The 27,515-nt window shown below is 38.9% G+C and overlaps 1 protein-coding gene across 1 annotated transcript in view; it reads right to left on the bottom strand.

The window, feature by feature from the left end:
- Window positions 1–10,023: 10,023 nt before the first annotated feature.
- The window catches only part of MIPEP (mitochondrial intermediate peptidase), a 68,514-nt gene continuing 51,022 nt past the window's right edge, over window positions 10,024–27,515 (bottom strand). The window contains exons 17-19 of the mRNA XM_069013431.1: window positions 17,828–17,949; window positions 16,971–17,044; window positions 10,024–10,265 (exon numbers count right to left, since the gene is read on the bottom strand). Of these exons, the coding sequence (XP_068869532.1) occupies window positions 10,171–10,265; window positions 16,971–17,044; window positions 17,828–17,949 (291 nt within the window). The 3' untranslated portion in view covers window positions 10,024–10,170. The remainder of the gene's footprint in view (window positions 10,266–16,970; window positions 17,045–17,827; window positions 17,950–27,515) is intronic.

The raw sequence follows: 27,515 nt of genomic DNA, 5'->3' as shown, positions 1-27,515 counted from the left end.
CTGGCTGAGAGCTCTGCGCAGAGTCCCAAGTTCAAGACAGGATAAAGAAGTCCCTGTGGTACACTGACCACTGGAAAAGCTAAAGAGTGCACCAGGAAGAGACTCAAGAGGAGAAAATGATGTGTGAAGCTGTGATTGGCCTTGTAAAGCCCAAATTCAAAGGTGATGAGCAAAGAATGGGCAAAGCTGCAGATAGAGGAAGTGTGGATGTAAAAATTGTAGTAACAGGAATGATTTTAAAGTTAAGGAACCCAGAAAGATTTGTAAATCACATGAGCCCAGCCTCACCCCCAAATTTGGTGCAACATGTGGAACGCTAATTCACCACGTGTTTGCTTTCAGCAGAGCTACAGAACAGGAAGGCTTGGGACACCTCCCTGCAAGGAGCAGTCTGTGCCAGGCAGCCCCTGAACTGCCCAGGCTGGAGCAAGGGGAGGTCACAACCCACGTCTGGCTTTTGTGACTGGGAAGGTCCTGGCAGGGCCGAGCTGCTGCTCTCCCCTGTCACAGAACTGATCCCTTTTACCCCACACATCTCTATGGCATTTGTTCACAGGTTGCATTAGCCCACTGGGATTTGCATCATGGCTCAGCCCAGCAGCTTCAGGCATCCTCAGACAGCTTGTGGCAGGAGATGGGGCTCTGGATACTGGGATAGACCTCCCAAGGGCCACAGTGGGGCAGAAAAGCAGTAGTGGGGAGGGAGCTGGGTCCCTTGACACCTCTGTGTCACACCAGTGCTCCTCTTAAGCTTTAATTAAGCACAAGCAAAGTGTCAGGCTGACCTGGACAAGGAGGGGGGATTCCAAACAGTACAGAGAGCTGGTGTAGCTGGCAACCAACTCAGTGCAGCACTGAGGAGTGGAAGCCATGGGAAAGCGAAACATTCATCAGCAATGCCAAAGGAGAAGAAAAGCCAAGAAGCAAAGCAGGATGTACAAAACAGATCCTAGAAAAGAGTAAAATTTGTATCATGCAATCTGGGATCGTATTAAGCCAGTGACAGTGGGTTCTCTCTCTATAAACGCTTCTGAAAGCAGTGTTTAAGTAACTCTGAGTCAGGAATGCAGGTAATTTACATGTTTCCAGTCAGAATAAAAGAGCTCAACATTGTCTTGGTGGGTCTCAGCAAGGTTTAATTCCCTCTTTAGAGCTTTCTTAATTCCTTTTTGAATGAGCACAGCTGTGCCATACATGTTTCAGTTCAAACCAACCCGTAAGAACACACTTCCCGATCCCTGAGTTCAGAAAGGCAGCTGAGCATGTGACTTGAGTGCCTGCCTGCAGCAGCTTCACCAGGACCACCAGGACCACTATGGCTCCATCAGGACCAGCTGGCTGTAATGGACCTTTAATTACCTCCTCCTAGGCTGGCTGATCCCACCTTAAGGATCTGAGTGCGGAACTCAGACCTGGAACTGTGATTTAAATACTGTAAACTTCCAGCTGTGCCAGCCAACGACCATTGTCACTTCAGCACCCCTTTTCTGGGAGACAGAGAAGAGGCATGCTAGACTCAGGCCAACAGGAAAAGCCATGGAAGGCATAAACACTCTTGGGACTTTGACACTGTTGCTGTGCTGCTGAGCAGCAAGAGCAGGCCCAGTCTCCACTGAGCAGGAGCTGGGCCAACACCCAGGGACAGCCCTCTTTAAGAAAATCCACCAATTATCAACAATTTCATCTCCTCAGTGTCACCAATGCCCAATTTTTTATGGACCTCTTCCAGTCCCTGAAGGAGAGACGGCAGCTCAGCAGCCCTAATGATGATGATGATCCTTAAAGTGGAGTGAGGTGTAGAGGTTGCTGCCAAACACCCCAGCACTCCTGAAGAGTAAGAAAATACCAGTTTGGCTGCCATGGGCCCTGCCAAGAGAAGTTACAAGCCCCAGATGACCTCTGGGCATATTAACACCTACTCTTTTCCAAACAGTGGTCATGCTGGATTCAGAGCTTCCTTCCACTGCAAGCTGGTTTATGCACATTTAAATTGCTTAGAGTGGTAGTAACAAAGAGAAAAGTTACAGACAGATCGCCCCTGCCAGACACTCGCCAGCCTTTCTATTCGTGTTCTGTTTGTGTTATTTTTTTAGTACAAATATCAGTCTCCGGGAGGCTGTAGTATTTATGGTATAGGCATAGGAAAAAGGCAAATAAAAGGTGGGAGAATGAGTTGCCTGCAGAGACAGAATTTGTCTCTCCCAGCATCAGCTTCACCAACAGAATGGCAGGGCTGGAGAGCAACACCCTGGGTCCAGATGGGATATGGGTAAGTCAGTATAAACAGGGTAAATTTATCTGGAGGATTTCCTCAGGTTTGATTTCAGGTCAGTGGAAGGTGGTAAGGAGCAGCAGCAGTACAAATGGAAGGACCAAAACTGGCTTTGATGATTTGGCATAACAAGGAATTTTCTCCAATACGCAGAAAATAAAAACTTTTCACCTACCCCATCATTTTCCCCAACATTCAGGGAGAAATAAAATAGAATTCTAGGATGTCAGCTAAACTAGCAGCTCCAGCTTCCTATTTCTCCCATTTTCACATTCATACTGCAACTGTCATTCCAGGTCTTGATAAATAAACTATCCAGGAGCTCACTTTTAACAAAGTCTCTCAACAATCACAGAAGCCCCATGCTGACTTTGGCCCTTGAAACACTGTTTAAGAGGTCCAGAGCTAATGCAGCATTCACACCTGTGTCCTTTAGTTGACTGAGAGCACTGATGGATCTTCCACCTACAGCTGGAGCACCAGAGGGACCTTTGGGTGAGCACAGTGTGAGCTGAGGGTCACCTTTCCCAGTCCTGACATAGATAAGAGGTACATAGCCTCTCTGCTCCAGCCTAAACCCCCAGGTGAATAATGGAAAAGGAAGAGCAAAGCTCAAGGGTCCTGTTTGCCTCAGCAAGTCCTGCGCTTCTGAAGAGGTTACCCTGAAGTGACCTTTTCCGTAGGGTGTGGTGACTGGGATGTGAAATGCTCTCAGTTGGCACAAAGGCTCCCAACACACAGAGAATGAGTTATTAAAAGAGGGATTTGTGGCTTTTACTGACCCACTTTACTTTGTAAAACTTCTTTTTTTTCCAAATAAAGCAAATAAAGATGGAGATGCAAGATAGGATGAGAAACAAACATGAATCAGGGAAGAAGAAAAAAAAATACAGGCTATAGCCAGAGAGGCAGAGGGGGCCAGACCAGCTGACAGACACTTCTGACAGACGAAGGGAAAGGCAGGGAAAATGGGATAGCTCACAAAGGAAGAAGCTGGATATCAAATAAGCTATTTCCCTGTACTCAGCCAGCCTACATCAGTTTTTTCACGTACATTTGAGACTGTCAGAAATAAAAAAAAAAACAAATAAAAGCTGATTTTCTTGGAAAACAGATTACAAACTGAACAGACTATTAAAACCACTTTGTCTTGGGGATTTGGCTTAAACACCAGATTAAATCAAAGATAGCTAATTTGATTAAGTAGAACAAGTTATCTAAATCCCTACTTAGGGAAAGCACCGCCAGCAATTCGGCACTGTTTTGCAAAAGACCTTCAGTGTTAAATAGTTTCAGGGAGAGCAATACCTACAGACACATGGCACTCCTCCATGCATGAGGGACACGTTTGCTGGGCAGGCTTCAGGGCAAGACAACAAATTAAACTTACAGGAAATAAGAAGAAAGGTTGCCATGATGGTGAGGAATCAGGTCTGGTCAGAACTTACCTTGTCACCGTCAGCTGAGGTTACGGACCCTAATGGCACTGCCTTTTTCTTGCAATGGCACCTCCAGTTCTTGGGGAATTCCTTCCTAACTGCCCTGTGACAGCACAGGGAGAAAAGGCAATATATTTGTGCAAATGTTAAGAGATAGTGAACTGTCACTTCAACTCTCATTTGTAAAGAGTAGGATTTACTCTGGCCAGCATGAATCATTCTGATAACACATCTAATTAGTTTTATAGAAGTTTTAGTATGTTATAAAAGCTGCTCTATCACTTGTGTTCCCCTGGGGCCCTCTTATAAAATGATTTTGTTACAACTGTATTCTCCTTGGAAGTGAACTGCAGACAACTGAGCACATCTGTACGTCAGAAGCATTGAAAGCCAAGGAATTCAAGGTAATTTTGATGCATTTTTCATTTCTAAAATCCATGTGAAGAAATGCAGCCATTTGAGGGCTCCAGCCCTATCAGCTGCCCAAAGCTGAAGACACCCCTCTGCTCCCAGGCTGTCGCTCAGCTGCCTCCACACAGCCCCTGGCTGCCCACAGCAGATGCTGCAGCTCAGCTACCCAGCAGCTGGGATGCTGTCAAATGACCTTGGGGGAAAACACTCAACAGGTATAAATAACACAGGTCTTTAACAACTTCATTTGGGCTACAGAAATTTATGCTGGATGAGGATTTGTCTCTGCACAGGGAGCTGCAAGATGAGTTAACTGGATTCCACCTTTGTGAGGAAGAAAAGTGGGTCTGGTAGGAGTGTGCACTAAGTGAAACCAGCAAGCCCTTCTGATTTTACACATCTTTTTTATTTCATATGTATTTTAAATACTGAAAGTAGGCTATGATTGAGCCTTGTGGCTACTTCTGAAGAGCATCATTAATAAACAGCCTATTTTTAATAACTGCCCTGCTAATCTGCTGTGAGTATGCCAGAGAAGCTTGATGAGGTTAAGAGCTGCTGCAAACAGCTAAACACTGGCTTCTGATCATGTTCAAGGGACAAGCACCTTCAAACACCTACCTGATAAATTACTATTATTCATGAGGAGCAGCTGCCTGCAGAGTATTGCTACCTGCTGTCCTGTGGCCTGTAACCTAAAGGGGCTCATCCATCCCAACTTGGCCCAGCTTGGCAATGCTTACCTTCCTAGTGGGTCACATTCAGGGCACTTCCCAAGGCCCAGCTTTCCACAGCGCAGGGAAGGTGGATGAAAAATGCTGTTTGAGCATGATACAAACTCCAGGCTGAATGGAACCAGCAGTAGCAGCTGTCAACAGGATGGGGAGAACCTGCCATGCTGCCACTTTGCTTGTCCTCTGACATGATCACAAGCCCCAGGTCAGTCACAGCCCAAAGCATCCCTCCCCTCCTCCTACCCCCTGGGTCATGTCCCAGTGCAGCTGTAAGAGTAGGCAGAGAAGGGGGCCTTTGGAAATGTCTAAGGAGTGAAGTGAAAGGGCTGTAAAGAGTCAGAGGGACAACGGCCAAAAGGCACTTCATAAAACCCAAGAGGTCCTGAAGATTAATTAAGAGCATCTTCTGTGACTATTTTAATATTGCACTACGTGATGCTGTCAATGATGCATGAACTCAGTCATGTATGACAGGCAGCAAAAGGAAATGATGGCGGCATTTGACAATTGAAAAACTGTAAAGCTAAAAACCAAAAAAAAATTAAGTTTAGTGCCTTGAGGTGCTCTGAACTGATACCAGGATTCCTGACAGTTCTATTGCAGCCATCTGTGCTCTCTCTCTAATTACTGGAGCAACCAACGGTACATAAAAGAGCTGGTTCATCCCCATCCTTGGACTGGTAGGATATATTCCATTTTGAAGATGTCTGTTTCTTCTCATCAAGAGTGAAGGCAGCCAGAATGGCAATTTTTAGCCACCTACAAGCTGCCTTAGAAGCTACAGGCTCTTTGGCAGCTGCTGGCAAGAGGCATCCCACTCCCTTCTCTCTGTGCTTTTAAATCTACACAGCAGCAGAGCACCAACCAGTCATCCTGTCAGATCTGTAACACCACTTTGCTTCTGGTGTAAGTAGTTTGTCTCCAAGAGATCTTTTGGATGCTTCCTCCAAACAAGAAGTCGTACTGATTTCCTACACCCGTGCAGCTCCGCGTGCCAGCTGTTGAGGAGCAGCTGCAGCGGACTTGAAAGTAAACAAATCTCAGCCCGGGGAAGATCAGAAGGGCCGACAGACAGCCCTACTGGTGCTGATTTATACTTCCTTATCTTTTATCTCCTTCCCTCTCCTCCCCGAGCACACTAGCTGCTCTCCCACGGTCCTTCTCCCAGGGAAATCTGTGTGCTTGCTTTCTGCTATCATGCATCTTCAATTCTCAAGTTCTTTAACTCCTGAATTTTTTCTAATTTTAATGTAATACTCCCCTTTTGGTACATTGCAAACCTGCCAGGATAAAGTGCCAACTTGAATTTGTTCCCAACAGCACGCAAATAAATGCCTGGCTCTGGGAACACAAAATCTCCAAGACTTAACCCAGAAGCAATCTGAAGGAGCAGACGCACACAACCTCCCACTTCACAGCAAGCAGAGGACGTGCTTTGGCTGACACTGCTTTTCCAGCTCTCCATGGAAGAGAAGGGGAAGCCAGCAGGACAGTTATCCAGCAAGCACAGACTTGCCACCCTCGTAGAAAAACCTCCTTCCAAAGACACTCTCCTGACTCACAGCTTGTAGGACCAGAAAAGATGGCTCTGCCCTGGTGTAACTGAGGCTATAGGCCTTCTCTGAATTAATCTGAATTAGGGCATGTTTTTCAGAAAACAGTCCAGCTCTGATATACATTTCTGGTGCTGATCAGTCAACCCCAGAACTATTTCTCATATGTTGTCCCTGCTGTCAAAATAGAAACTAGAAATCAGGTGCAACTTTGCCTAATTTCAGCTACCAGCTCTTGCTAAACACTTGTTTTCAGACCAATGCTCAATCTTTCAAATTTGTGCTTCTGTATCATCCTTGTTAACCTTCTGATAGACTAAGATGCATATTTTCTGAGTGATCAATATTGCTGTTACAGTCACCTCATTATTTCCATCTTAGTGTCATCTATAAGACTAAGCTCTCTTTGACATATATCCACTTTTTATTTTTATTTTTAAATAGCTGTGCAAGCAGCAATTTAACATCTGTAGAAAAGCTTTTATCAGCATATGATATGAATTCTTCCATCTGGCATTCCACTGAGACAAAGCAGAAACATTTTTGAACACCTCTGCCTTTTCTGTTACTGACAGTGCTGTAACTTTCATTTTAGACTTACTGCTGTGGAAAGAAAGCCCTCTTTTACTCTGCCCAAGCTTTTAACTCAAGAGGTTATTTTGCTTCTGGATCAACCCATTACCATGCCCAGTTTCTAATCTATAGTCTATTATTCCTTGCCTGATTTCCCTTCTCTTCTCTGCCTTCTTAACTGCTGCCTTTTGCTCCTGTTATCTTCCTTGGTGTTTAGAGAACTCCATGCAACACCAGCTGCATTTATGTTACCTGAAAGTAATTATTACACAATATTTCAGTCTATCTGAAGTGAATCAGAAAAATAATCACATCAAACATTAAAAAAAAAAAAAAGAAGCAAAGTTCACACCTCAGACTTCCAAACATAATCCACCTGTGCTTTTCTGATGTGTTGTAATTATGTGCTATTATTTCAGGATTGCATAAGGGTATAATTTCTTCTGAAGATGTTCACGACTTATTTTCCATGGCAGCTAAAATCCAAAACATTGTAAAATTTCAGATCAAAAGCATGATGCTGAGTTACAGTACTATAAACCAAACTTTTGGATAGCTGGTTCAGCAGCCTCAGTGGGAAAGCATGGAATGCTGGTAAAGGATTACAGTGGTTTTTACATTTACAAAGAGTTACACTGCTGGTCACAAGAGAGGTCTCACGTTACTGAGAGTACACATTATTTGCTGGAAAATAAAAGTCTCTTGAAAAGCAAAAAAAAAAAAAAAAAAAAAAAAGAAAGGAAAAAGCATCAGACATTTGAACAGCTGGAAGCATTTTTAGACACTATCAAAAAAGAGAAAAAATTAGAATAATATTTCCCTTTCTGTAGTAAGCCTCATAGTGGTGGTATAATACGTTCTCTAGAGGCTTAATCATGTCTACTGTTCAATCCTCAAAGGTTATTTCATTTTAAAAAAAAAATCAGTGGAGTCAACTGAGTTTCTTCATAAACGAACCTGAAGCCATCATTCTGAGATGTATTCTTCTACCAGCTCCCATCTTTGTCAGACATCCCATGTGTTATAAATCTGAACAATAAGTTGCAATCCACCATGCTCTGGCAAAAGGCAAGAATTTCTTCCTTTCTTTGCTGATATCTGATTTCATATTAGGAAGATATTGTTTGATGCCACTCTGATAAAACCTTGAAAAGACTGTTGTTTGCAGAAGGATCAAATCAGATGGTGAATTAAGGAAGTAATAGCAGCCATGAGGCATTAAACAACGTGACTACTACATATAGTTTGAAGAGGTGTCTGTACACTAAATCCAACACCACATGAATTTCTTTCAAATTAAAATGTAGGGGCAATCTCTTAATTGTAAATGCTCTGCTTATTCCACCAATTATGATGCTTTATTTTCTTTACCGCAGTGCTTCCAGAGCCATGTCAGCACGAGGATTTCCGTTTGCTAAGTTCTTTTTGTCACAATGAATCTTTCAACATGTGCCAGCTCCAGATAAACATAATTGTTAGTTTGTTCCAGTACAAAACCCAGGCAACAAACAATGCAAGGCTCCCTTAGCAACACCCTTGAATTCCCTTTGAAATATACTTCCATTAAATACACTACTATGGGTTGTTAAATTTACATTCATCAGCTATTGTATACTTTATAGGCCTTCCCATCTTCAGTGTGTTTTTACTCACACCTAAACTGACACTTAGTTCTTGTGGGTTTTTTAATGACTTTACTTACAGCAAAATCCCCACCTAGTTTGTTAAGCAAAACCATTCATTCTTTGCTCTTAGGGACCAACTGCAGATACACAATGGAGCCAGTCAGCGGAGAAAGCCAGAAGCCTGGTTGTGGTACGTGTCTGAAAATGCACCCACTATGATTTAATCAAAGCCTGTGAAAATGTCTAAACCCAGCTCTAAAAAGAATGACAATGCTACTCACACAAGGCAACTTCCACCTTGCAAAAACAGGCAGTGAAAAAAATAGGGTAAAACATCAAACAACACCCTATTGTACTGATTCTGCTAAAAAGAGGGCAAATCATCCAATCACCTCTCACTCTTATTTATCCCTTCCCAAATACCCACTTTTTCTGGCTGGGGTTTTTTTACCTTTACTTGCTTCTCTCCCAGTTATCTGCCCTGATCTCTCAGCTTTGGTTCTCTTCCTTTCTTGCTTCTTTCACTGCATTTCCACTGAGCAGAACACTTATGATACCTTTTATAACAACCTACAGAGGACCTCTAAACAACGCAATTCCTACAGAAAAAAATCACCAGTTTTCTTCTTTTTTTTTTTTTCCAAAACATTCTCAAACACCATTTCATAATTTACTTAGAGGAAAAAAGAAAAACCCACTGATAACATTCCCTTTGTTCATTATCCACTATATAATCTGCAACCTTAAACTGTTCCAGCCTATCCTGGAAAACACATTTGTTTTGAATTATTTTGTTTCCCCTCCAAAACCTGCCCTCCTATACTTTGAACAGTTCCCCAAAGTTGTCCACTCATCATTAAAAGGAAGCTCCATGTGAACAAACATGCAGGGACCAGATCATCTGTAGGTACCTATTTCACTCCTATATCTCTTTTATGTGTTGCAACATATCTCTTTCCTCCTCACCCTAAAATTTTCCATTGCAGACCTGTAGGACTACAGATCTACTTCTCCCATCTTTCTGTTCCCTATTTCAAATACAGCTCCTAGTTTTTCACTTCTTCTTTCTTTCCAATTTCCCCTTTGTTTCAAACACAACTTGCTTTTCCCTACCGCATTCTTGTATTTCCTACAAGAAATATGGTCAAACAAGGTTAAAGAAAATCCATGAGCACGTGAGAAAGACCTGTGTGAACAGTTCTGGGCCATAACATCAAGAGGAATGTGTGTGTACCAAAAGACCATTCATACCCCTCCAGTCACCCTGAAGATGAGCTCAATTTCCATTTACTCAGATGTTCCAACAAGATCAAATTTTCTAACAGTACCTGCTAGAGGATTTGTTCTCTCAAATTCCATGCTTAAGCTCCTGTGCAATGGAAAACAGTCACTATCTTCAAAAATGAAACCAGGTGATCCAACAAAAGTATTTATTACTGTTCCACCAACATGAACAGTCAAACTCTTAAAAGTGTTCACCAAAGGCAAAACCAGTCACAACAATATTTCATCCACAATTATGAAGACATATGCAATCTTCCACCAAAGAATTCAGTTCTGTTGTTATGAGTCCATGATAAATGTTTCGAAGTCATGGTCTAAGTCTGAAACAAGGGCATCCACAAAATCTTCAACTGAAGGGGACTTCTGAAGCATACCTACAAAAAAGCAAGACAACAGGCTCTTCATAAGGATACTGGGACCTTGACAGCTTCCTCAGTAATTAGTTACTTACTGGTAACTAACTTACACAGAAACAGCTACCAGGTTTCTTTGTCAAGAAAAAAGTGCAATTATAGTGTAGAGGGATTATTTATTATTTCAAGATATCTGTTCCACATTTTTGCAGAATCATCACGTTTCAAGATTGTTAACTGATTTTTATCATTACAACCTGTTTAAGAAGGGAATTATATCTGTTTTAAAGCAATGTAACCACAGACTCAGTCATTTCCAAATGACTGAAAAAAATTAGTGATTGAGAAGGTATATAAATCCTTATCTGCTAAATCTCAGCTCTGACCAAGCCAGGAAAAAATATATTTTCTCAAAGCATTACGCACCTTGCAACCATTTAATTTAGTATTTAAAGTACAGCTATATCTGAAATTTTTGACAAGGCACAAAACATAAACAAAAGCATTTTCAATATTCTGCAGTTTTAGTTTTGCTTTTTTTACAGCACCAGGATTTACCTTTTCTTAGGAATTTTAATTACTGCATCTGTTAGCTGTAGCACTTGGCTACATGATAACAGACAAGAAAATTAGCATAATGAAGAATCATGCTCAAATACTCTGTCAGGTAATTCTACAAAGAGAGAAGCTAAAAATTTCACCCCTTCCTCTCCAGTATCCCAAATTTTAGATGGCATGAGACTATATCCTTTAAATTATTTTCAGATGTCTCTTTGTACTTAACATTCCATAAAGTTGGTCTTTTCACTGTTATTAACATTTTCAAGATTATATATGGAAATTTACTGCATAACTTGTACCAGAAAAAAAACTGAAAAACCAACAGTACAACTGCCAAATAATGTAAAATTTAATCTTTGTATTTCTTTGAAGCGATCTCTTCTTTCTGACAACTGCCAATGTAAATAAAACCTTGTTCTACCCCTTCTGATCAGTGTACCTACTGTACATAAATTCATATTATTTCACATCCTCAACAATATTTGCTTTTGGTGGAAATTATAATTACATGCTGCTAAAAGACCATAATCCTTTACTATAACACAATGATTCAAAACCCATCAGGAAACAGATCAGCTCAAAGTAAATTGGTGTGAGCAACCAAAAATAATTTTCTTACTAATACCTTACAGAATTCTATTTAAATCTGATTTAAACACATGTTACAAGTGTCAACACGAACTGCCATGGCCCAGCAGATTAATAGCAAGCACTAAAAGGAAAACAAATCTCACACTATATATAGATTGACTGAAATGCTGTTAAATGAAGTTTGCATCAAGTTATTTTCAAAATGAAAGAATTAATATTTCCAAGTACTTGATAAACTTGTCATCTACTCTAATGTTAGAAAAATCTCAGTGGAATTACTTGTAGTTCACGATGAAAAATGGCTTGCTATGTGCTGGGCTGAGAAACAGATGTGTACAGAGACCCAGCTACTAATCTGAGCTCCCCAGGGAGCCACGGCCTCTTGCAGACTCCCTCTCTCGGGTTCCTGGCTGGGGAACACACATATTTGCTCCCTAACAGCCCTGGAAAAATTCCAGTTAAACTCATATTTTCCTGCAGTTTTCACAGAAGAGGAGACAGTGCCTCAAGAAGGTGACAGGAATGGCAGCCCACTGGAACAAGTACAGTCATTCCTTTTTCACCAGATACCAGTATGGAGACATGACCAAAATGCTGCACAGATGGTACATAAAGACAGCCATGATAGACATAACCACCACTCCCTGAGCCCCATTATACAAAAATCCCCTTCCAATACTGACTTTATAAAAAACAGCCAGTTGGGATGATGTTTAGCCAATTCTTTGACACACTAATAATTATTCTGCCAATTATCAATAAATTGCAAAAGAAGAGCCAATAGTATAAGGATTAGGCAGAAGAGAAGAAACTGAAGCTGGGATTATCTTCAAGGAGATTTAATTTCCCCTCTTACATAAAAATGGCAAATCATAACAAAAACATGCCAGCCCTGGATATTATAGAATGGATAAGAGAAATATAATTAACTACAGTACACTTGGGTGTATTTTAGTGCAGCTGAATATAGCCTTACCAAATATCACTCAAAACTTGTTATAAATTGTATTTACTTATTAAAACCAGGTTTGCTTTAAATATGTAGGAGATTCCAAAATTATTCTGGCAATAACGATGTCATATGACCTCCTACCCAGTAGTTCCAGCTTTTGATAACAAAAACAGATTTCAGGTTTCTTGCATTAGTGGTCTGTCACATTGCTATTTTCCCAACACTGACATCAAAAGCAGACACTAACAGACTTCACTTTTGCAAAGAAGGGATGGAGAGTAACCGAGGTCATTGTTAAAGAAGTCCTACTGCAGTGAAATGATAATGTCCTTATTAAATAAATAACTACAGATTTTCAAGTAGACAGCTCCAAAAGAAACAGGCAATGATGGTATTTCTGTGTTTTAACCTCTTACTCTACACTGATGTACTAAAGAGCGGTCATGTCTCTCTTTAAACACCATTAAAGTATATCAAAGCAAGATCAGCTTTGATATATTGTAAGTACTCAGCACTTCAGTCTAAATGATTTAGTAAGATGTCCACAAGGTCTGATGGTTGCAGTTTTCAAATTTAGGAGTGTATTTTAATACGCTCAGCCCAACTCCTATTTCAGCTCAGTCTCTCCCAAGCCTAAGGCAACTGCATAGCTTATCTCCGCTGCTTTGAAGTTTCTTTCACATTACAGCACTGTGGTTAACCACACCCTTTTGAGAGATGGTTAGCTATAACCTACAATCACTGAAAATTGAGAGAAGAATAAAGCCTGTGGCAAAATTTGGCCTCTGCCCCCCGGAACACTAATTATTTTGGGTCCATGTAGTTTGAGCTTACATATGTTGCTGTTCACATCACCTTTTAGGTTTTATGCATGTTTCTTACACTTTCAAAGAGACATACAATCATTATCTGAAGATTTTTGCAGCCTCTTCAAATTATAATTACTCCATGAAGTGCAATCTGAGGCATGGAAAAGCACATTTTCAAACAGCATTGGAGCAAATGGGTGTTTATTTACACAGCCAGTTGGTTTGGTTACCATGTAGGCAGAGAGCTGAGTATGACTGTCTGCAATGTAATACAGCATCAACAAAGCAAGAACAGAACCTCACATGCATTTTGCACGATGACTTCTTCAGAAGCCCCAAGGGCAATGTGACTGCATTAAGGCTGCAGAAGTGCACTCCAGGATATGTTCCATGCTTTCAGTTCCCAAAACATCCAACCCAGTAGTTTTCACACTGCAATTCACTTTCTGCCTATGCACCTGGGTTTCTTTCCAGCCAGGGAGTGCCAAAGGAGGGAGGAATGGCACACACCTGAATCTTGTTCAGACCTGCAACCAGCACACAACTGGACCTGGAAGGGACACCTGGGTTATGTAACTTCAAAGGAATTTGGAATCCCTAATACCATGTAGTCTTAGGAAGGAGAAAATCTGCAAGAGTCATGTGGTCAACACAAAATGATAGAGGAATCAAGTTCTTCTCAAAATGTAATTTGTCCACTAAGGAAAAATTAAAAGAAAATAGGCCTCTTGGACAAAGCATTGTTCACCCATTTTCAATTGCTCCTGCTATCCATATTTGTGACTATTTCTGTATTTCATTGACTATCAAGGGGGTAAGATAAAAAGGGTCACTTCAGAAAATGTTTAAAAAGTTTTCAAAAAACCTTTATGATTTTGGTTTTTTTAGAGGAAACAAATGCCAAGAGAGTCAAATGCAAACAACAACAACAACAGTATATTGTGTTTCCTAATTAAAGACTAGTTCAAACAGGAACCTTGCCAGTAACTCTACAGGTCAGATCCTTTATCTTTCCTAATCAGAACATCTATGGAATCATGTTGGAGAAAGATGAAAAGCTAGGGTCATATCCAAACACAAAAGAAAGACAATAGATTGCTTCTGAGAAGAGAATCATAACAAAGAAACTGCATAAATGAAATGTGCTCATGAAGTAACCTGTTACCAAACAGTCAATGAACATGGCTAACTTCACAATGAGGTACGGAAGCACTTCAAGGGTGAGGCTGCAGATGTACATCCGAAAGCCAGACATGTGCAAACCCACATAAAAAACCACCTGAAATAACAACCTAAAGAACTTTTTGAAATAGGGCACTAGTGAGCACAGAATCTGGACTGTTTCTCTGCAGAAGAGTAAAATCAACAAGCTTTAAAGTTTAGTGGGATCTGTCTTTAATCAGATATGTTTTGTTATTTGCTATGTGAGCACAGTTTTGCAACTGATGGAAACCAACAGGAGACAGAAATCCAGTATTCTCGAGTATCTATAATGAAAAAAAAAAGCAGCAAGAGGAATCAGAAACTGATTGAACCTAAACAAATTAAATTGTTCTTACTTTTCTCCATAAATTCTCACTTTTGGTAATAAATACAGACCAATCAAATACAACTTTTTTGATCAGGTGTGTTCTATGATTTAGCTTCCAATAATCCCAAATCAGCAATCAAGTTACTGTCTTGTCAAAACACCTGAGTCACCCTGATTCCATTCATCAGGGAGTTGTTCAAGCACGTTTGTGAAGTTTTTTACTGTGTACAAATGAACATCATGACACGCACAGACCAAGAATCTGCTGATGAACACTGGTTATTGATCTTGAATATCTTTTAAGATTTCTGTATAAAGAGTGTAGAAGTGAAATTCAGAATACCAAAGTGGCCAGGGAGATAATCTGAAGCAAGGAAGATGTATCCTTAGTGGAAGAGGATCAGATCATGGAACACTTGAGAAAACTGGACATAAACAAGCCCACAGACCCTGCAGGGAGGTACCCCTGAGTTCTAGGAGAGCTGACAAGAGGGCATTGCAAGTCGACTTTCAGTAATCTATTAAGATAGGAGAGGTACCGAAAGACTGGAAAAAAAAGCAAAGTCGCATCTATCTTCAGGAAGAGCAAGGACCAGAACCCAGGGGACTGAGGCTGGTCAGTCTCACCTCAGTCCCTAAGAAGGTGGTGGACCAGCTAATCCTGGAAACTGTTTTCAGACTCCTGAACAGCAAAAAAAATCAGGAATAGTCACCATGGATTCACCAAAGGCAAGTCATGCTTAAATAACTTGATAACTTTAAATAACTGGCCTGGCAGAAAAGGGGAGAAGTGCACATCACCTCTTTGGACTTCAGTGAGCCCTTTGACACTGTCTTCCATAAGATCCTATCACATGCAAGGGGGAAAGCCACTTTTACTTCTGCAGATTTTCCGTAAGACCATCCACAGATGAATTTTCAAACTTCATTCAAATAGTACTTGATTCAAGGAAGCACACTGCCAGCAACTTCAACATAGCTTCTAGGACATTCCAGGAAAAATCAGTGCTCAGTAAAATTAAGAATATATCCCAGAAAGAGATCATAAACACATGTGGACTTTAAAACAATTTTTTCTTTCTCCACCATATGACTTAAAGTGTAAAAATTGGTTATGCTTGTAAAGACATATCCCTGTCTTTCAACTTTTTAATCCACAGTTCTGGGCCACAGTTTTTCAAGGTTACAAACACAAACTCTTCAAGAACAGTAAAGAGAAATAAGTCTGGGAAGTCATATTGAATGAAAAGTAACCCTCTAGATCAGAAATGTAAACAGACAACCTAAAGAATATATAGTTGCTTAATATATGATGAGTCTAAGGAGAGCAGAGGTCATGGCCTCAAATATAAACAGATGGGTCAAAGAACTGAAATGTTCCAGTCATGAAACTGTGCCAATCTCATGATGAAATGCAGACATTACCACTGTCTTCCTTATCTGTAGAAAAAAGTCCCACAAGTTTCAGTCTGCTAAAGTGAACAGAAGCCAGTGAATTCATACTCATCCTTAATATTAAGAATTTCAGAGAAAATTGAAAGGATGAAGGACTTAGCAAGTGCTCATCTTAGGAACAGCAAAAGTAACACAAAAAGGTTTGGTTTGAATTCTGTAACATTACACAGGAAAGTCTTTATCCTGATCTCATGGATAGATTTGAGATGAGCAGTTTCTCAAACTTGTTTCATTTTCCTAGCATTCTGTTTTTAATGTATGAACACACACAGTATTTTTGCGACGGGTATGAATGATTTTTAGAAGTTCTTTTTACAGATTCAGAAGGCAAATATGGTAGTGAGATGAATAATGAATGAACCATGCTTCTTTCTTACAGTTGTCAGAGCTGCATTTCATGAAAATGTACACTGAAAGTACTGATACAGCCAAAGATATTTTCATGACACTGCAACGATGTGGCCAAACCAAGTTCAACTTCTCCTATACAAAATAACCAGAGATACGAATCCCATGTATGGAAAAATTACTACTTTACTGTATCCAAAAATTATGTAATCTATCTTCCTTCAAGTTTATTCTGAATTCTTTAGACAGCCTTGTAATACAAACCTTTCCAACACTTCAGCCCAACTGTCTGTGTATACTCCATGTACCACAAGGAGTTCTACTGACCATGACACAAAGGTGATGACCAGTCCACTTACCAAATTTTTCTTCCATAAATCCAGTGAAAATCATAATTAAACTAAAAAGACCAAATTGGAAACGCAGTTAAAGTTTCTTCCCTTTGCAAGGGAATAAAACAGTTATAGTTTATTTCCTACCTTGAACCATCAGCATGGGCTCCTTTCCACCGCCGTGTGCCAGCATCTCTCTACGATAGCGCTCCCCCATTGCCCTGGAGAAACACAGGTGTTAGAGCCATCTGCAAACACCACCTGTCCAGCCTTCACTCAGGTTCGCTTCTAGGATCTCTACAGAACTCACAGACAGAGACCAAATTAAATTTTCCACCCCAAAACAACTGATGCCATGTTGACTCCTCAAATTCAAATTACATTAAAAATCACACTATGAGTAACTGAACTAGACAAATTTTATACATATGAGTGTGTATTGGTGCTTACAGAAGTTAATTTGTGAACAACATTTCAGTCTTCATTGTGCCAAAGGGAGAAGCTGCTCTGTTACAATGTCCTGAACATTCAGCAAAGGTGCAAGAACGCTTACAGTTTGTAACCTCACAATTAACTTCTTAATTTCACAAAGCAAAATGAGTAGGATAGCTATACTTAGCTTTGAAGTTGGTGACATGAAGCTTGTTTAATACCTACAGTTGCTTTGATTTCAACAGAAAATTACAAGCAATTAGGCATCTATGAATTTCAAGCTCTCTAATTACGTCTAAATAGGGATTTCAGTGCCTCCCAACTGACAGACCTGTATTTTAAAACATTGACACCATTTTTTTTGCACCAGTGAACATGTACCAAAGTACACACACACACACACATATATATATACACACATGTGTGTGCTTATTTCCTGCTTTGTAATCCTCTTAAAATCAAGAAAAACGCCAACAATTAATTTGGATCAAAAAAGCCCACCAAGCTCATTTGTTTCATGTTTTCCAGAAGCAACTAGCATTTCATTCTATTTAACATTTCTCCATTTTTACCTATCAAACGGGTTCTGAGCAAAACACTGCTTCCACACCATAGAGGCAACAGCCCTGGACATGAGGTAGGAGTAATATTTGGCACCGTAACCCACGAGGTGACTGAATCGCAGCTGCCAGGCCTGTAAGAAAAAAAAACCCAAACCCCAGGTTATCTTTTAAATTCTTTAAATTGTTCAACAATTTCTTATGTATGATGGAAGAAATCTGACACTATTAATGATAAACAAATAAGAAAAAAGTAAAAAAAAAAAGCCACCAGAAATAAATCCCAGAATGAACAATCCTTTATCAGAAGAAGCATTTTTCAATCTAACTGCTGCATATCCAATACACTGATCATCGGGATTGAAATTATATATAAACAGGGTCAGAAGGGGAGAAAATCAAGAAGTAAAATAAATTATTCATATCTGATAATAGCTGTGTAGTTCTACTGGTCTTGAACAAAAACCCACAATTACCTTGTTCCAAGTAACACAATATTTTATAATCTTCCATGCGGGCAAGTCCAGTGTCACACTCACAAAAGTTCAATTTATAAACTTTTGTCACAAACAAAATGGTTACTGGGACTTAGGTTCAATACTATAAAAAATACAGTTTTCCATGTGCCAAAAACCTTAGAGGTACACAAACTCTATCCACATGCAATGCATAATTCACAGATTTGTCTGCACATTTTTAAGTGCATATATATTTAGCATATTATAGTCCACAATTATATTGCTATTCATTCATGTATTGTTACTTTATGACTAACTTATTGTCACTTTATGACTCATTCAAGTGATGACAGACTTATTTTTTAATGCTGTTTAATGTTGACTGTTTCCTTATGTTTCTTAGCAAGGAAAATCAGAACTTATAAGAATTTATCAGCCTCATCCTCACAGAAATCAAAGTATTTTTTTCTTTTTATTTCCCTGACTGCAACAGAATAATTTAAATTGTGACAGACCTCCAAAGGTCATCTGGTCCAACCCTTGCTCAAAGCAAAGCCAGCTTTGGAGAGATTTCTCAGGGCTCTGTCTAAAGTCTCCAGGGATGAAGATTTCATCACCTCTCCAGTGTGATGTGTAAAAGCAAACAGGACCAAATGGAAACAATGTTGTTTCCCAACAGATTCTGGCATATTTTTTGAAATAAGAATGGGTGACTGGATAAAGGAAGGAGTATGAAACTTCCTTTGCCCTGGCTGGCTCTGAGGAAACCAAAGAGCCAAAAAGTGCCCTACCTTATATGTCCTCCTACCCAAAGTCAAAGCTCCTAACATTCTTGTGATATGACAGTTGTCATGGTTTTTGCAGGTACTATAATAAACAGAGTTTTGAAGAGGAACTAAAAGATAAACAATAAAGTAATACAACAGATGTTTTAAATTTAAATCCATGGGCTGTGAGATGCTTGTTCTTATCCTACAGTCAGTGGCTGAGATTCTGATAAAGCCAAACAAAAAAGTGAAAGGACATTTGTAATTTTCCAAAACTATTTGTCTTTGATTGGGATTCTTTATCACACTGTAATTAACAAAGTCCTTATTTTTTACAGTTGAAATAAACTATGCTTCTTTATTCAAGAAAGTGCTGATTATCATCTTATTCTCCATTACCCAAAAAGATGTATGTGTTTTCTAAAAAAATGACCAACTGAGAAGGTGGAAAAAGAAAGCATTTGGCTTTTATTTAGTCTTTTTTCCTTAAGAGAAAAGGGAACAAATGGTGCCTCATAATCTAAATGACTTGGAACAGCTGATGAGAAGCAAGTTGCTAGCTTCTTTTCCTGAGCAACACTTACAAATGAAGTTCTCAAAGTTAGCTGTAGTTCAGCCATTCAAAAGCGACATTTTACAAGATGATTATTTCCACTCTAAGACAGGTGTCCAAAACAAATGGAATTTGCCATGGGTGGCCAGTTGAGCCTGTACTGGTGACCTATACTCCTAGTTAAAAGTAGGAGTAGCAGGGTTAAATGAGATAAAAAAAGGTCTTCAGTCTTCAGTTTTCCTATGGGTATTGCTGCATGGTACAAATTCTTAAAAACTATTAACTTTTTTTTCTTTTTTTTTAAGGTAAAGCCCTGTACTGTATTTCACTGTAATGCAAGTGTGTTAAAACATTCAGCTTGGACAGAGCCTCCAGTTTGCTTTCAAAGGGTGTTTTGGTTGCCATGTTTATGCTTTACAGCTATAGTTTTTCTAACTAGTCTCTTAATTATAACCATAATCATTAAGCTAAAAGTGCATTTTGAAACAGAGCAAAGAGACTACGTTTTTAGAAGACTGAGCAGGAAAACATGTCAGTTTGTTTTATAATAAGTTTTTAAAGTTATGATTAGAAGTTTCAACTCTCTCTGGAATGTGGAAAACTTTACTGATGAACTGGTTTGACATACTCAGAAATGGTTTTTAGGCTACAAACAAAAATAATTTCCAGGAGTTTGGCATAGTGAAGGATATTTCTACCTCTCCCAACAGAAAATAATTACTTGATAATCACATAAGCTGTAACTATGATAGTATGTCTTCCTTGAAACCTCAGATTACACTGTTCACTGAAATGCTCTTGGCATTTAATGGTCTGCACCTAAAACAGCTCATCTGCACTTCCAGGTTGATCAACTGTTCCATTCATCGGGTTTGTTGAAACTCTGTATCACAATTAAGCAAGGAGAAAAGAACAACAACTCACCAATCTGTCCAAGACCAAAAGCTTGATTTTAAAGTCTGCACCTACAACAGCCCTCAGTACCCTCTGCTTAATTTTGTTTGACCTTGTCTTCGCTTTACTAACAAAGTTCACATTGTTTCCTTTCAAAAGAGAAAAGGAAAGGATATAGAAAGACCAAGGAATGCCACTACTCATCTCTCTTCCTGCATGTGGCGAGGCTTGCAAATATGATGAAGTTGAAATTTCAAAAATTCATTTAGAACAGGACAGTACCCAAAACAGAAATGGAGGATGAGTCAAACTGAAACTAAGATTGTACTCCCATTGCAAACAGCAGTAAAGGAAAACCAACAACAGAGGTATTCCCTACTGAACTTTGAAGCCTATATTCGATTTAATTTTATACTTTTTAACCAGTACAGATTTTCTCCACTCTAGAGCATGAATAACTGTAGCATGTCATCATTTCCTGTCACTACTTTTGTCCCAGTCCTTGTACAAAGTTCCTGATCAGGAACTCCCAATCTTCAATATTATCCAAAACCTATTACATTACTCAAGTACATTTTCTAATTCTATGCCATCCCAACAATTAACTTTCCAAGACTGGACTTAGCTACCTATTAAAATATATTTAAACATTAAAACACCCATCCTCTACCCTAATTCACAAGGAGCTACCTGCCCACATTAAAAAAAAAACAAAAAACCCAATTCTTCCTCTCCTCCTACTTCATACAGAGGAGATTACAACCTAGGCAATAAAATGTGCAAAAACCCCAAGAATGGCTACTGCACCATTAAAAAGTCCTATGATGAATAAAAAGACACCCCCATCACTGTAAATGTATTTAAAACTAAATGATTGACCTTCTAGCATAAAACTCCATTGCTCTGTGTTAATAAATTCAGCTATAGATGCAAGATGACTTGATTTCTTGTGTTATTTCCAATGAGGAGTCATTTCTCCATTAGGGAAAAAAAATGACATATCAAATTCCCTTTTGGACAAGGTAAAGGCTAGACATATAGAACTAGGGCAATCTCCTTATTAAATGTTATATTTTTGGTAAGCAGCTAGAAAGTTAATGAAGACTCTGAGTAATCGCTTACTTCAAAAGTTCCATGAACCCATTCCAGGAGTTTATAAAACAGTGCATTTTACAGCATAGCCCATGGGTTATGATAATATGCCATCCACAGGTCATGTTCATGCCTGCTTTTTATTCAGCACAACAGACTGCAAAAAAGGTGTGTGGCTGATCCACTGCTGTTATTAAACAGGTTTTTTTTCCACCAACATTATCAATCTTTTCTTATAACCATGTCTGAAGCATTTCCAAAATTCCATGTGCAATGGCTTTCCACCCCACCATGTAAAAACAAAAATACCTCACTGATACTTTTGTATTCTTACATCTTATCAGGACTTTTTTTAAAGTCCTTCAAGAGTACATTCTTAGGGTAAGATTCAGTTCATTTTACTTTAGCTACCTTAAACTATGCGTCTTGCCCAAACTAGTCACATAGGCCTCCTTTATAGCAGAGGACAGAAATATTTATCCTGTTACCTTTTGAGAGGATAGGATTACTGCTTTAGGAGAAATCGGAATAATTTACTACACCTTCTATCTTCTATTCAAAAGTTAAGTCACTTCGTTCATTTTAACAACATGGTAGGATTAGTTGAACTGAACTATTTTGAAGGCTACATTAGTTCAGGATTCCATTATCTGAATTTTAAATTTAGAACTGTTAACATTGTCACAAAAATAATCTGATATAAAAATTTAGATGTGATGGTAAAAGACAAAATTGAAAGAAAATCCATAGGTAGCTTAATATATACTAAGCTAGCTTTTGCTTGGGTGTGGGTAAATATTGTTCTGGGGACCTCCACTAATTACATCAGGAATCAGTGCTACAAGATCCTACTACACCTTTTGAAAACAAATCCTACAGAAGTTCTTGACTATTGCTTGGACTTTTCAAAACATTCTTCTAACAGTTTCTGCTGTGACTTTAGGTACTTCAAAGTATATTTATGTGCATTTTGCTTTACATCTTAAGACAAAAACACAAGTGAGAAACTGAAAAGACCCAATACTAAATTAAGGAAAGTATTTTTGTCATTTAAGACTTCTAATTATAAAATGTGTGCTACAGTAATTACATCAATGAGCACGTTGTTGAATTGTTTCCATGAAGAACAATATTTGACGGAGATGATATCTGGTGCCCTCCCCCTTCTTAATTAAATTATTCTATATATTTATATATTTATTTATATATTAATTTATTCTGGCAGGAAACCCAACAGAGGAGCAGCCAACTTATCTGCTTCAGGGGCTACTGGGTGGAGAACCCCTTGTATCTGGCACTAACTTGATACTACTGCTCCTAATGCCCTTGAATTTAGCTATCAGCATGGATGGAAAACTCCTGAGAGTCAAGGGGAAGCTGCAGGCTCTGGTTACTTGGAGGCAGGAGAGAATGGCAATTAGCATGGGAATCTCTACAGGCTATTTCCCTCTGCTGAGGCCAAGGTTTATCAGTGCCAGTGGAAATCCAGGACAACACTGCTCTGCCATGCAAAAAAGTACATGTTAGCCAGTGCTTTGAAGATGTCCTCGACTCATTCTCACTTGATGAAATGGTCTAATGAGTATCGGAGTGCAGAGTCTGCAAACGGTTTGTGCCAGTAGCTACCTCTGGGGAAAAGCTGGAGCACTCCCTGACTGTAGAAACAACTCTCTCCATACATATGCAGCAGCTTGCTTGGTGTACTCACATTCTGTATTTTTGACCTGAACCCCTCTAAGTTTTATAGAATTACATCATCATCCTTCTGGAGTTTCACAATAATAATAAAACGCAATAAAGAGCCACTTTCTTTCCTGCAGTTTCTAATCTTGCTTAAAATAACAGAAAACTAATTTCAAGAAACTTCATCTTGTGCTGTGCCTCTAACTCACTTAGTATCAATACTCTTCAGTTTTCCAGGGCTGTGCATTTCTGTGTTAGGAATGGAGAGAACACAAAGTAAACCAAACCAGAGACACCGATGACATTTCAGAAAGCGAGTCAAGCAAGAGATTAAGATTTCAATTTATAACACTTCCATGTTTTTATTATAAAATGATAAATAAATCTAGCAAGGCAGGGAATGTAAATATTTTTGCAGTTGTTTACACTTAGGAAGAGGAAAGGAATTTAACATGCAATTAACCACTTAGGTGATTTCAGATATGTACCATATGGTCTTTGAATTGCTTAAAGAAAAATATTTCATTTTTATTTATAAACTATTCATGAATTTGAGCTGCTTATAGCAAAATAATTTAGAACTATTTACTCTATATTGTCTTCTCTCCTCCCCAGAAAGGGACTGAGGGAAGGGGGATGTGGGAGATAATAAAGAATACTGACATCAAAAATCTGTATGTATGATTTCCATTGCTTCACAATCTTCAAAAGACACAGAGACATAAAAATGGATTCCTTATTGTGTCCTTTAACTGATCTTATTTGGACAAGTTAAGAGACAGTGTTACTCGTAAACATTGTAACTAGTCTTTAAAGTAAAATATAAAAAATTTGCAAACATACAGTTTTCAAACAAATCCTTCATGTCATATCATGTAATTCTACACAGGTAGACACACATGCAATACCCCCTCTTCAATTACAATTAATAATTTCTATTATTGCCTAAGATTTAAATTCATAAGTAGAATCAGATCACCACTGTTTCCTCTGGTACAGACTTGCACAGAAGCTCAAATTTTTAAAATTACTTTTCCAATTAAACCTGATTTTAAGTATTGACCTATTATTTTAAAATAAACATCATGAATGCTGCTTAAAATAAGCCCTTACAAAAACTGAAAAATATCTTAAGCTGCATGGCAACTGCAAAATATATTTGCAAGTACAACTTAACCAACTAAATTACCTGAACCAACACTGGAAGATGAAATCACCACCTTTTTACAGTACCATTTATTTACTATCTTTTACTAGAGCCATTCTAGATTAAGGGATGGATTTGAGGGATTATGATTCTAATCCTTAATCTGGCACAAGTGCATTGTGAATTTAAAAAATTACATTCACCTCCCCTCAGCCACCTTCTGTGAAGCAAGGGTGCTAATATTTCCTCTGTCTTGTTCTTTTCTGTTTTGACTTTTCATAGAAAGGACAGAGAATTTCATTTCAGACTCTCTAGGCTGCATTTATGGCAATGCTGTATTCAGTTGTATCTATCACTGTCAAATATAGCTCCAGCACTGCAATCCCAGGGGGGAAAAAGGATTTGTGAGCCATGAAAAACAGAACTATAGCAAACTAGATGAAGCTATCTGTTTTTTCATATATATGTAAGATATATCTAAATATATTCAAAATGTTAACAGGAGATGTATGCAACTACTTCCTGCACTGCTCCTTAAAATGCTCTACCACATGGTAAATATGGTAAATACTATCACTAAAGTATGTTCGAGCTTCATGGGGCTAGCACTTGGAAAAAGAATTTCCTTAAAAGTGCTTCATATCTTAGGATATCTGCAAATACTCTAGTGCTGTAGATAGTTGCCCAGTGAATGGTGTCATGTTACCACTGGAAAACAAATCTTAACAGTATTTGCTATCAGCATTCTCTTTATCATAAAATGAATTCAACTCCACAAAGACAGAAACCTAAACAAACCTTGAAAGGTGACTTTAAGAGCTTTTGAAAGTCCCAGCATCTACTTTAATACTGACCTCAGCAGGGCACCAATCTTTTTGAAACTGCTTTTAGCTATTAATTATTTATAGAACTATTACTTCCCCAGAGTTCACTGTGCCCTCCTTTACTAATCTTTTCCTCAGACCCAGACACTTCAATTTGATTTTACAGTATACTTTTAAGAAGGCTCATATGAAAACTAATCCAGGGACTTGCACTCTGCATAAACAACTTTAGTTTCCAACATGGCAAGGTAAAAAATTACCTTGAAGGGGTTACACAAACTTCAAGAGGTTGAGTAATAACATATGACTTCATCTCTCTTCAAAACACTCAAAAAAGTGGAATATGAGCAACATCAGGACCTCTCAAGTAAATGAAGAGGGAAAAAAGTGGAAAAGCCATACTCTATGAAGGTTCTCTGGCTTTACTATGAAACTTATGTCTCTGTGATCTACAACAGTGGTTTCTTTAAAACTGCCTATAAGAGAGATGCAAGACATACTGGGTGTCTGCTTCCCTCTTCAACAAACAAGGGAAAAAATTAACAATACTTTAAAAGATTAGATACTAACCATAATCACATTTGCTATCAATTATATAAACTTCCCCCTCTACTTGCTCATTAATAAGAAACAAATAATCACAGCCTCAATTCCAAATAATTTTTTTGTAAAGGTTTTCAATACCACTCATGTGTGCTCATATAATTTTCTCTTTGCTACCAAATACTCAATTTCCTTAACTTTCCTCATAGCTCATGTTTCCAAACCTAGTATCTTTCCAAAACTGCTTCTCTGTAATTCTTTCATTTTTGCTACATTTTTTTAAGAGGTAGATACCTACTAGACACAATACTACTACTGCTTACTCCCCAAAAGCAAATACTAAAATATATTAAAAAAAACACAGATAATTTCCTTTTCAGCATCCCACGTATAAAAGCATACTCTTTGGGCATTTATTGTTCTTTAAATCCTTATTACTTAAACTGCTTTCCCAGTGCAAACTACCTTTGGTAAATGATTGAGAAGGGTCCTGCCACAACATCCACTGGCTCCTTCAGAACTCTGTGATGAATCCCATCAGGCCCTGAGACCTGTGAACATTCAGTGTACACCAATGGGAAATCACTGGTCCTGCACTCATGGTCCTCTGGGAACTGGGACGCCCAGGTCTATTGCTAGCATTAAAGACTGAGGGAAAACAATGCATTGAATCACTCTGCTTTTTCTTCATCCTATTAGTCAGATGACCATCTTCAACAAGTATCAGCCCAAAATTTTCTTGAAACCTCATCTTTCTACTAACATTCTTTAAAAAGGCCTTTTTGTTATCTGAAGCAACACTGGCCAGTTTCAACTCTAATTGAGCTTTGGCAATTTGTGTCTTCTCCATGCATAAAGGCTGAGAGAAATGGGGTTGGTCAGCCTGGAGAAGAGAAGGTTCCAGGGAGACCTTAGAGTACCTAGAATGGCCTGCAAGAGAGCTGGAGAAGGACTTTTATTAAGAGCCCATAGTGATAGGGCAAGGGGAAACGCCTTTACATTGAAAGAGGGCAGGTATAGATTAGATATTAGGATTAAATTTTTTACTCTGAAAGATGCTGGACTCTGGAACAGGCTGCCCAGAGAAGTTGTGGGTGCCCCATCCCTGGAAGTGTTTGAGGTAAGGTTTGGAAAGGACCTTGAGCAACTTGGTCTAGTGAAAGCTGTCCTGGTCCACAGTAGCGGGGTTGGAACTGGATGATCTTTAAGGTCCCTTCCAACCTAAACCATTCTGTTATTCTGTGATAAACAAATCACAGCTCTGTACTCTTCCTGCAAAGCCAGACCTTGCTTCAAGAGACCATACTGTTTCTTCTTCCTCCTGAGCTCAAACAGGACTTTCCTGATCAGCCAAGCTGGCCTTCTGCACCATTTGCCTGACTTACACCACAGTGATCCAAATTCTTTGGATAATTTAAAATCTGTTTTTTAAAATTTCTGCAACATTTGTCAACTGAAGGAGCTTCTATAAATAATTTATCACCTAAATCAACAAAACCATAGAATGCAGTAATTTCTGGACAGATTCCTGGTGATGTCCACTTAAAATGTCCCTGTCTGAAACTAAGCATTCACCTGCTTTGGCAGTATGTTTTCTGTGTGTTGACTCAGTCACAAATCTACAGTTTGGTTGCACAATTATGATTTGCAAGTGTCAGAAAGCTTGCTAAGCATAGAGTTATGCTATCAATTACTTACTTCCAGTTTCCAAGACCAATCAATGTCTTAAGAAGAAAGCG

The sequence above is a fragment of the Aphelocoma coerulescens genome, chromosome 1, assembly GCF_041296385.1.
Source record: "Aphelocoma coerulescens isolate FSJ_1873_10779 chromosome 1, UR_Acoe_1.0, whole genome shotgun sequence".
NCBI lineage: Eukaryota > Metazoa > Chordata > Aves > Passeriformes > Corvidae > Aphelocoma > Aphelocoma coerulescens.
Note: the sequence above shows the minus strand (reverse complement) of the source record. Positions and strands in the feature narration are given on the sequence as shown.